This window comes from Euprymna scolopes, chromosome 1 (assembly GCF_053919585.1).
Source record: "Euprymna scolopes isolate OS-2025 chromosome 1, ASM5391958v1, whole genome shotgun sequence".
Lineage (NCBI taxonomy): Eukaryota > Metazoa > Mollusca > Cephalopoda > Sepiida > Sepiolidae > Euprymna > Euprymna scolopes.
In genome coordinates, this window is record NC_136482.1 from 139,582,088 (window position 1) to 139,594,473 (window position 12,386).

At 33.0% G+C, this 12,386-nt stretch overlaps 1 protein-coding gene across 2 annotated transcripts in view; it reads left to right on the top strand.

The window, feature by feature from the left end:
* LOC145274123 (uncharacterized) overlaps positions 1-12,386 on the top strand; it is a 194,949-nt gene that overhangs the window by 82,413 nt on the left and 100,150 nt on the right. For both annotated transcript variants that reach the window (XM_080127326.1, XM_080127374.1), the window contains exon 2: positions 2,293-5,221. In XM_080127326.1, coding sequence (XP_079983452.1) covers positions 2,293-5,221 — 2,929 coding nt within the window. The remainder of the gene's footprint in view (positions 1-2,292; positions 5,222-12,386) is intronic.

Genomic DNA, 12,386 nt, shown 5'->3' on the forward strand with positions numbered 1-12,386 from the left:
ATCTGTAATTTGATTGGCCCCACACTTTCTTCTTCACTGCAACCTCTTTCTCACAGACTTGATGTTGCTAGTCTCAGTCTTTTCTACAAATGCTATTATGGCATGTGTTCCTCAGAATTGTCTGATCTATTCCAACTCGTTTGACTCATTGGTCTAGAAGTCTCCATCAATTCATTGTTTTAATACCTCATTTTAATACAGCTTCCTCAGGGCTTTACATTGCGAGTGAAACAGTCGCATTTGCGAGTGATTTTTCAAAGTGGCGACTAGAAATAATTAAATGCTTATCTTTTGGCGACTGTATTTCTTTCACTTCCAAAGCTCACTACTGAGTGAAAAATATCTTTTCAACCTTTTTTTTTTAATAAAACCAACAAAGTTAAATTATTTAAACAATAAAAGTTTAATAAAACAATATACTTTTTTTAACAAAGCTTGTTTAAAAAAATGTCTGAAGAAATTAGAATGTTTATACCTTTAAGTATAAACATAAAATTTGTTGAATATTTAGAATTTATTAAAAAAAAATTTAAAAAAAAGAAAAAACGTAGAAAAATGTTTATGATGTATACATATACTCGCCCCAAGTGGGTTTGGCTAGTAACTTTTCTATTTGGCTAGTAAACATAAATTTGTCCATAGAGCCCTGTTCCTATTCCAGTAGCTTCTTTCCAAGGACTGCAAGGTTGTGGAACTCTTTTCCTGCTCACTGTTTTCTTCTTTCTACAACCTTTGTCTTTTCAGGACTAAGGTCAATAGACACCTCCTGTCTATGCAATAATCGGCTTTTGTTTTTTGTTAGTCTCTTACATCAAGTAGCTTCATGCCTTGTCTCGAGTGATTTCCATTAAAAAAATGTAATTACTCCCATATCCAGCTAACTTTATTTAACTTCTTTCAATCTTACCCATCAACTTTCTTTTTTTGCAGAGGGCTACATTGTCCTAATCCTGTCTATCATCAATAAATGTGACAAAGCAGTGGGTAATAATTAGACTTACATTGTTGCTTTACTGAACATTTGGTCTCCAGACTTAAAACTTGATATATTTGAACTTGTGGAACACTTTTGATTTGGTTTTTAGTCAGTAAAATAGCTATTAAGGGGTTAAAATTGAAAATAAAAAAAATTGATCTTGATTTGGCATGTCCACTATACTTGTTTTGTTTCTGTGTATGCGCTAAATAAAGTGATTTTTTGCAGTTTTTTTTATACGTATTGATTTAGATCATACGCTAATGGATAAGGCTGGAGAGTTATATTTTGGTTTCGATTCTAGCTGATGGGCACATGTCATTTTTTTTTTTTTTCACTTTTGAAATCACTACTATATATTAGGTACAATATGATAATCGATACAAAATCTGCATGAATTAAAATATAATATTTAAGCATATTTTATGACCAGGCAACACTAGGCAGCTTGCTAGTATATTACAAAAGACAATTTCATGTATGATTTAGGACAGGTCCAAATATTAAAAATATATATATACAAAATAAAAAGAAAGTAAAATAGTGAATACGATAATAACATGAAGATGTTATTAAAAAAAAGCTCATATTAAATTGCAATGTAAAAAGTGAATAATTCTAAATTAAATTCATAATTTTAAGTCTGATAAAATGATTTTTTGTTTTAAATTAATATTGGTACAGTTCTTGGTTTTAATGAAGAAATCGGAAGTATCTGACTAAAGGAAAAATAACATGAATCCTTATATTTCTTGTACTCACACTGAAAAATGAAGCCCCCCCCCTCCACTGACACAACCTTTTGTAACATGTTACAATATTCTGATTAATTTGTGTACTTATATTTCTTTCAAACAAAAGTGTAAACCTTTTCTATATTTAATGTGATCATTTTTTTTAATCATTATCAGCAGCAAGAACAGCAGTTTAACATTCGTTTTACATGCTGGCATGTGTTTGATGGCTTTAAAAAATTCACTTCCTCCTTTTTCTCCATCCTTAGCACTTCTTCCCATGTTTCCCTTGGTTCTGCCTTGTGAAGTCAACCTACTACCGCAACTGTTCTAAATCTTCTATCCCAAGAACTCTCATTCATTCTTCCAACATGACCATACTATCACAGTGTCCAGTTTTTCACACATCTCCATGTACTGCTCAGATTTAATCTTTCTCTGAGCTCATCGCATCTGAGTTTGTCTTTAAGATTGTCATTGCTTGTTTATCATATTATTCTTGTATAATTTCCATGCAATTCATGTCCTTAACGTTCATGTAATTTATGCATAAATTAATGTTGTTTTTCTTTCTATTTTTAGGGTTGTCCTTCAAGTGACCGATGAAGACAATCGTTCAGTTTCTCCATATTTCCGAAAAGATCAGAATGATGTACGGCAACAGGAATGCGGAAGCGAGCAGCCATCAAAGTCCTTTAGAAGTTCGCTGCCACCAGGACAAAAGCACATTTTCATGACAACCCCAGCCAAATCAAATAACCAACCTTTCTCTTTAGGACATTCTTCTATTAAGGTACAAACCTCTAAACCGATGGCACTACCCTCAAAAGCAGTTTCCCCACACACAGTAGGAGGAACAACGCGAAGTGTTTCCCCAGCCACCAGAAATATCTCCCCCACACAAGTCCAGGTGGTTACAAATCACAATAACTCCAACCCATCAGCCGCAGAAGGAATCATACAAAGTAATTTTCTTCAGGTGAAACAAACGCAATCACCAGCCCTGATACATGCACTGCTGCAAAATCGTTCCTCTTCTCCAAATCAAAGAGTTTCTCCAGCATTAATTAGCAGGAACCAGGAGGGATTTCAACAAAAGATAGTTGTTGCGCCGTCTGTATCTCCGAACAGAATGGTCAGTGCCACTGAAGCTGCATCTGACGGTTCCTCTACTTTTTTCATCACAACAGATGGAAATCAAATACTCAACCAATCAGCAGGTCAGTCACAGTTAACATCGATCCCAGTTGTTGCTAGCCAACCTTCGACTCAGTTATTTTACATGAAGAAATCTCCGAATGTATCTCAACTCTCATCACAACTTAAAATGCAGCCATTACAAGGGATGCAGATCAAACAAGACCAGCTTATTTTGAATTCAATTATTGTTGATAAATCACAGACAGCATCCGACAAAGGCATCGTTTCATTCCAAGGTACTCCATCACTTCTTTTGTCTGTTCCGAAGGCCAATGAACATGAACAGACTCTTGTAAGCAACGAGACTGGCCTTCGATCATCTGTATATAGTCCAGTCATGGCTACAAGTCAGCCTGCTGGACCTTCCATATCTCCAGCACTTTTGGACCAGTTAACGCAAGCCAGAGAAAATATAACATTTGCAAACATAACATCAACGGCAGCATCCATGCCAAGTGTTTCTGCTGTAACGCAGGCACCGATTCTAGCAAAACGACTTGCTGCTCCTGCTACCAGCAGCATTACTTTTTCTGGTCAATTACCTTCAGGACTGCGATCTCATCTTGTGATTCCGACTACCAATACTAATTTACTATCTACAGGGCTAAGTCCTGCTTCTAATGTTCAGCTCATCCCAACATCTTCAACTAATTTTGCTAATCCTTCGCAATTGAATATCTTATCGGTTCCAAATAGTCAATTTCCTTTAACCCTAACTGAAAATCCCTCGCTCCTACAGCAAGTGACAACTGCTCAACCAACTTCTGTCAGCGCACAGCAAAGAAACCAAGTTGTGGCCTCCAATGTTGCTGTGAACATCCAACCAGCTATGGTTACGTCAAACCCACAGTTGGTCCCGTCCATTACAGAACGTTTGCCAGTAGCTAGTTGTAGCACTTCGACTTCTGGCAACACGAGTCTGTTGACTTCACATCCAACTCTAACTGAGAGGTTGACAATGGCCACGAATCCGATACAAGCAAAGATACCCCCAAAGCTGAATGCTGCTGCTGCCACAAATTGTGAAAATGCTGTGAACTATTCTGCTGTAGTTGTCACTGCACCCCAACTCCTTTCCGCACCCGTCCAAACTATGCGCAGTGAATTTTCTGACAGGTCGACTGGTAAAAATATTGCAGCTCAAACAGTTGCACCAACTTCTAGTAGCACTAATTCCCAATTTTTAAAAATTGTTACACCAAATGTCGGAGTGGCGCATAACCAGACGGGGCAAGTCCAGAAACTTGTTTTTACCAACCATTCCGAGAGATCTATTTCACAATCTTTTAAGACTGGATTCCAGACAAAACAGACGGCGATGCTAGTTAATACAGACAATATGGCACAGCATAGCTTTGCTTCTGTCAAAGGTGACCAACAGCCCCAATTTCTTTCGATGAAACCTCTTTCGTTTGGGGTGTCATCAGACTCTATTCGACTAATTGAAGTACAACCGGGGCAACCGCTTAAGACTACCAATGTCAGTATTTCAGCATCAACCTCAACTCCATCAGTAACCACATCAACAACATCATCAATATCAAATCCTGTCACTAGTTCAAATGTAAATTCTTTAACAAATCCTCCTGTAACTGCTAAAACAGAGACAGTAAATGCATTGGAATATCCCAAATTCTCCAATTCAGAGTTGATGCCGACTTTAACAGAGAAAATAAATCAGACACGAGTATCATCTGAATCTTCTGTCTCAAAGACGGTACATTCGGAGATGCTGCACAAAACGAAACCGGCCCGTTCTGAAATCATTGGTGGAGATGTAGATACCTCATTCCCATTCCCAAAGGTTGTTCCAAAGGAGTCTGCTAAAAATGCTAGAGCTGCTAATAAAACTGATGAAGTGAATCCATTCTTTGCACAGTTGCGAGCATCTGCCGCTTCCTCGTCATTTTCATCATCATTGTCAGCAGTTGGAGCATATAAGACGTTTCAGCCCAACTCTTCGACTGCTTTCCATGGTCAGTCCAGTCAATTAAGAAGGGCTGTCCACAGTAGTAGTAGTAGCAGTCTGTTTCCGAGTTTCTCGGATATTGGTGCTGCTAACAGTCAGATTGGTGCCTATTCTTTGTTTGAGGATTCGGACAGATTAAGTCCGAGTCCCCCCAGCTTTCTTTCAGATATTGATCAGCCCTCAGTCGGAACAAGTTCTGAGAAACATAACTCTTGGGATAAGGATACTGCGGAAAATGCTCAATCTGACAGCAATGAGACGATTAAAGAGAATGGAATTGAGGAAACAAGTGCCTTCAGAGACGATGCACTTTCCAACGACGTTGATGAAAAAGAAGCAATTGTAGGTATTTTTACAAATTTTAAATATTTTTTATTGTTTTTATATTCGTTCAATTTGTGTATCTACATTTTTTCATCCTTAGAAGAAGCTGTTTATTGCTCATCTCAACAATATCTAAAACATCTGACTTTCAGTTTAGCCTAGTCTGACATAGGTCATTCAGACTTCCACATACCTTCCTATTTCCTTTTCTTATTCTTTCATACTGCCCAATGCTCTTTTTTCCATCTTCTCCGGGTCTTTGTTATCCTTATCTATTTCCTCTGTTTTGCTTTTTAAGAGGATAAAATAAATGACAATAGAGAATTGAGAGTTTGAGATGTTTACTTTCTGTCAACGGATATTGCAGATGGATTCCTATGATCAATCTCGGAAGTTTTATATCTACATCTTAACCATCATTTCTTGACTAGTTTAAAGGGACTCCTCTCTGTGTCTGCTTCCTATGATTTCATATGCAGCAAAAATCTGTCTTCCTTTCCATACGTCTGATGGTAAACATGTTTTTGCCAAAATCTAGTTATATCAAAAAATTGTGTTCATCAATGTAATGTAGCATATTGATGAATACAATTATTTTTACATATATATATATATATATATATATATGCATGTGTGTGTGTATGTATATATATATATATATATATATATAAATTCGTAATCCTGTTTCTTTGTTTATTTTTTTGTTTACAAGATATACAAAAAGGTCCATTACTTTAATGTTTCATTCATTCCTATATAGTATAATTTTTGGAAAATATATGATTAAGAGGTGACGTTATTTGCATATTACATTAAGGAAAATCGATTTTATTAAATAGCGGTGTGTTATTGTTTATAGTGATAGAATTGTTTTAAGTGTTCTATTTAAGTTTATTATTTAAATTTGATTTATATTGATAACATATTTAATTTAAATCATTTTTACCGACATCGATTTTTTTTTAAAACCGGTTTGAGATATTTCCCCTTGGCACAAACTTTGTTCCTTTTGCTTTTGTTTTCTTTTTCGGCGGATATAAAAACTAAAAACTTTCAAGCATTATTTTATAGTTTAAATAAAATAATTTCTGTGATTTTGCAGTTAACGTTGTGGTCCAGTAGATTTTTATTTTAAAATAAACAAACAATCCAATTCAACCGCAATTCTTTATTTAAAACAAAAACAAAAAAAAAACTTTTATTGATGTTCTTTTTAAAAGAACCTTTTACCAGTTTTTTTTTTTCTTCACATTTTTTTGACATCGTAACTGCTAATTTTTTTTCTTTTAATAACACAAAATGTCATAACTCCTCATTTTTATAACATAAAAATGATTATTTCAATTAACACAAATTCTACTTAGGTATTTTTTAAACTGAATCATTTACAGTTTGTTTTCATTGCAACAGACTGTAAAGACAAATCTTTCTAGACTGAGGTAGCATAAAAGAAATTTACTTAAACTGGAATATAGTCATAAAAAGGTGCTCAATATTCGGAGAATAGCTTCTTTTCATCTCCCTCCTGCCGAAATATTTGAGAGTTTGTCACATACTTCTTCTTTTTTCGGGGGGGGGGGGGGGATTACATTTCCGTGTTTTGATTCGTTCTTTTATTTTTGAAATTTTTGTTGGGGTAACGATGGAGTTGACATATAATAATGAAAAACTGCTCAATATTCTTAGTATAGTAGGTGTGGCGAAACTGAACTTTATGTCGATCCTGGCAACGCTGGGTATCCTTGCTAGTATATATATATATATATATATATATATATATATATATATATATATATATATATATATATAAGCTTAAAAGGGTCGGTATTTCCATTGAATACATTTAAGTTATTAGACCCTATATATGTGAATAGTCTAGGGTGGTGGTGGGTCATTTTTTTTTCTTTTGGTTTAGGCAGCATCAACATTTATTTTTAAAAAATGTTATATTTTATTTTACTGAGGTTATAATCAGATGACACAAAATTAGTTAGAAATTTTGAAAATTTGAACCTGTTTTACTCATTCAAGGTATTAATGGGAGCTGAACTCCACAAAATCAAAAAAAGTTTGAGTTCACATCTTTTGTGAGTTCTGTTTTCACATATATTTTGCTTTGATTGCATTAATGATATGTATATTTTTTTTTATCTTTTGTACTTAGGCAAGTGTTCAATTGTGTTGTTATTATGAACCCAGGTTATCCAGCTATTAACTGATAAAAGTGGATTAATCTATGTAATAAAAGTGAACGACAGTGTGCCCAATTTATTTCAATAATCATGCGAATTTATTTTGATGAGCAAGAAAGAGGCACTTTATCTTAATAATAACTGATAATAATGAGGAAAAGAAAGAATAATCATACATGCACATTTAATTTTTGTGAGTAAAAAGTAGGAGATTTAATTTTAATATCTGATAATCTATAATATAAATCTCAATTGTCGGTTTGTATGTATGTATGTATGTATGTATGTCACCAGCACTAGCAAAATTGGTATCGTTTGAAAGCTCAGTCTCTTGGCCGACAAATATTAAAAAATTGGCCAAAAAACATGCATTTTTTTCACCGTCAACTGGGCCATTTTTTACAAGGAGAGTTCACTTTTTTGTCAATATTTTTGCAAAGTCATTTCACCTCACTACATCGACGTACAGATAAAATATGTTATTTTGAATACCTGTGACGTCACAAGTCACATGGCTGAGACGACTAAACGCTTTCCTTTTTTTTTTTTTAATTCTTTTTCTTCTTAGCATTACAGGTTCAAACCTGCCTGTTTGCCTATTACTTTTTTTTTTTTTTGCGTTCACACAGGTGCTTGCTGCTGTTTAAATTTTTTAGGGGGTTTTGAAACATTTTTGTTAGGGCTCCATTGATCAATATCCTTACCATAAAACCTCTCCACACCCGGGCAATGCTGGCTACCACTGCTAGTGAAAAATAAAGGAAAGAATTTCTTTCACTTTTAATAAACAAAAAAATATTCATTTTTGCTTAATATTTTTGTGATTAAAAATAGGAATTAATTTACGAGCGCACAAATGCTTTATATTTGAATATTTCATTAAAGTTTTCCTTTACATCCCAAATGTTCAGTTTGTAAAAAAGTTAAGATCATTAAGTCTAGTCTGGTGGAGTATTCAGCTTTGTGCTGTTGCTATAGGCAACATCACTTGAAGAAGGTTCCTCAGTCCTTGTATAAGCCACTGTGGTTTAGCCATACCAAAGAGATCTTATTTGGGCTTCAAATACTATGTGATTTTGAATATTTAGTCAGGGTTTACTTGTAGTGAAACGTATCCTCATGTCAGGTTGTCCTGACAAACCGCTGTACAGAGATACTTTAGACACTTGAGGATAATGTCTAATAGGCATTCAAGTTCTCTCCAGTAGGTATTTAATTCTCCCTTGTAGATCATAATGAATCTCTTGTGAAGCTTATTTTGTAATTAAACAATTGAACAGTTAAAGTATGCAATTAATTGCACAGAAAATTATCAACAGAAAACTGGAGGGAATTTATAGTTATATTCAAGCAACTGCATATGAGGTCTGCCCCTTGGTTTGTTCATGATGCTCATGTTTGAAATAGCGTTATTGATGCATTCATTCATCTTTGTATGAGAAACTTTGTCTGTCCAGTTTCAGTTTGAAACAGAATTTTCATTCCAAACATGCAGATTGAATTGCTGAACAATATGTGCCTTGTTTTTTATCCTAAAAATTCTAAAAAAATTTCCATTCAGACTTAGGGTTGGTGGTAAGGTTGAAGAAAAGTTTTTTTTTAGGTGGCTTTACCACTCAAAAGTATGGGTAACGTTACAGTAAATTTTATTTTTTTACTAACTTTTCAGCATGAAAAATCCCTCCCCCACCCCTACCCTCAAAATTGGTTCTTTTTTGTTATTTTAGCAAAATTCGAAAATTAACATATTGAATTTCACATGAAACTGAAATGTCATATCACAGTAATGAACATATTTAAAAATTACGAAAAGCGACTAGGTAGAAAATTGAAGACAATTGAGTTTTGAAAAAAAAAAAAAAAAGAAGAAAGAAAGAAACCAGAGTGTTCTATTTGTACGAAAAGGGAGATAAATATTTTTTGAAAACTGGAAATCTTTGGCCAATTTAGCAAACATAATTTTTGCTAATTGTCTTCAGAAACTGTTTTCAATAATAATTAGTTTCTATCACATTGTTTTTCGTAATTTATGGATATTTTCATTGCTGCAACATGACAATTCAGTAGATATCATTAGTTTTATTTGAAATTCAATATTTCAATTTTCGAATTTTTTTACAATAACAAAGAGAAACCAGAAAATTTACAGCAGTTATCTCCCATAGCAAAATTTTTTTTTATTTAACTGTCTTAAACAATTAGAATGGCCAGGAAATGGAGGATCATTTTATATTAAAGTTCACATGCAGGCAGGAGTGAAATTGGGGAGGAGAGGAAATTTGGGAAATTTATCCAAATTTCAGATTTTTTTGCTAGTGTGTGTATGTAGTTTTAAAATAGCATAGAAGCAAAAGTTCAGAAAGAAAAGTTTATACCCAGCCAATTTTTCATGATTTCAAAACTTGTTTTAATTCAAGTCAGAATTCAATTTGGTGCTTATTTAGACCCCCCTCCTAAAAAAAATTGGCTGTTGTTGTTGTTACCCAATCTCCAACCTCCTCATGTTAAAAACAGCTTTCGGAAGAGACACCCCCAACCTCCCTATGTTTAGGATGGCTTTTGGAATAGACACTTCATTTTGTGAGTTGGGGTGGGATTATCACAAAATTTGCCCGCAATGTAACTTTGATAATCGCTGCCAGGATTCCAATGCACACATACTATGAATGAACAACAAAATTTGGTGGTTGCAGTGTCATTTGGCTCGTGCATACTAATCTAACTAAGCAGAGTATTAGTTTAGAGTTTAGGTGGCAAAATACTCTTGAACCCTTTATCACTTAAAAGGAACTTCCTGTAGTTACCTGCATGTTACCATGTAAACATGCAAATGGTATTTCAGAAAGTGACAGTTTAAATAAGCAGAAAAAAGAAACAAGTTAAATAAAAAAAGTTTTTGCTATGGGAGATAACTGCTGTAAATTTTCTGGTTCCGCTTTGTTATTTTAACAAAATTCGAAAATTGAAATATTGAATTTCAAGTAAAACTAATATCTACTGAATTGTCATGCCGCAGTAATGAAAATATCCATAATATTTATTTTAAACAATATATACAGAACTTTGTTTATATTATAAACAATATAAATAGAACATTTTATAATTTGAAACAATGAAAACCTTTTAAATTTTAAGTGTTAGACAACAGAAACAGAATTTTTTATAATTTGAAAGAAATATTGCTCAATTTTTCAACCTAAAAGGAACTACAATTGAGGGAAATTAGGCAAAAACAATTTATTTTGTTTTTTTGACGTATTTGTGTTCTAAAATAAAAACAAAACACATAATAATAGTTATTACCAATGCAAGCCATAAGAAATGTAAAAAAAATTAAGCAACCCCCCTAAAAAAATGTAAACACCAGTGCGCACGCAAAAAAAAAAAAAAAATTGCCGCAGTAGGCAGGCTCGATTTTCCGTTTAGCTGTACAAATATCCTCAAACCATGTAATCACTAAAAGGGACTTGTTTGGTCGACACCGGTAACTCGCTTAATGTAAACAGTTTATCTACTATCAAATTAAACCAACAGTTTATTTTTATTGTTTAATGTTTTTAAATTTAAATTATAAAAAAAAACACATTTAATCATTGTAAAACTTCATCCTGCATGATTTCTTTTCGAGAACAATATCTACTGTAAAAGTAAGCCAACATTTTATTTTTAATAATCAGTGTGTTTAATTTTAAATTATAAAATAAAACACATAGACAGTTTGAAGACTTCCAAATAATACAAAATTCAGATCTTGACTGTAGTAATCACGTAATTTTTTTTTTTTTTTTGTTATTTAACATATAAAGAAAGAATTTTAGCAAGTTGTACTTTAAGTAAAAACGAAGCTTCCAAAGAACACAAAAACTAGGTCTCGACTTTAATAATCATGTAATCAGTTGTTTCAAAATTTTTAATAAGTGTATAAAGAAAGAATGTTAGTCAATCATGATTTTTAAAAAAAAAAAAAAAATTAAGGTTTATCTAGCTTTTAGAAAAAGAAGAAAAAATAATGGCTAGCAGCATGTGACGATGTGTCAGAAAACAGTATATACAGTGTATGTAAATACAAAAGATGTAGTACACTGGCATTGTTGTATAAGTAAAGTTAACAAGTACAGTATATTTAATGTAAAAATGTAAGCAGTCTTATAAACATGTTTTGATGTGTTAATATGTATGTAATTGAGGTATTTTATTTAAAACAATTGCCTCTTGTGTTGAGGGAAGCCATGTTTGTAAATTTCTGTAGCGTTCATTTTTGTAGGATGATTTACATTCTGGAATGAATGATTAGTCAGTTCTCAGCCAATGAGATTTGGTGGAATGTTAGAAGGGAAAAATTAATATTTTTGGAATCAGGGAAAAAGGAAAGATTATGTTATGTATATAAGTATATGAACCAGGTAATAAGAGTGCAACCCCATATCTGACCAAAATGCAGAATACCTCTCGGTGTAGAATGAGAGCAGTAGAAGTAGTTTTTATTTAGAGGGAAAAATAGCGACTACTTCTACTATAAATGGTTGCGACTTTGATGATGTTGCTCCTAGGATGTAATGTAGGATTTTAATATAACAGACAAATGTGTGTAAGATGGTGTTACATAATATAGTGGCTAATAGTCTAGACATAATAAATTTGTATGTGGCATCTGTTGGAGCAAACCTAGTGTAATTTGGTCCAAAGGTGAATTGCTACAATCAAATTATTATATATGGAGATTACACTTAGTTAAAAAGAAAAGGAAAATCTTTATGATGTAAATACTCGTCGTAGAACAAAGATGTCATATTCTAAAAATCATGTAAATTGATCAAGAAATTTTAATTAAAAATAAATTTATGAGGAAGCAAGGAGGAGTCAGAAAGCAGCCATAATGCTTTAGATTTGGATCAAATTCAAGGGCGACAATTCAATTTAATTACAGAGATTTTGTTTGTATTATAAAATAATGTTTTAAATTTAATCATGAAAAATGTAAAATTTGCTTT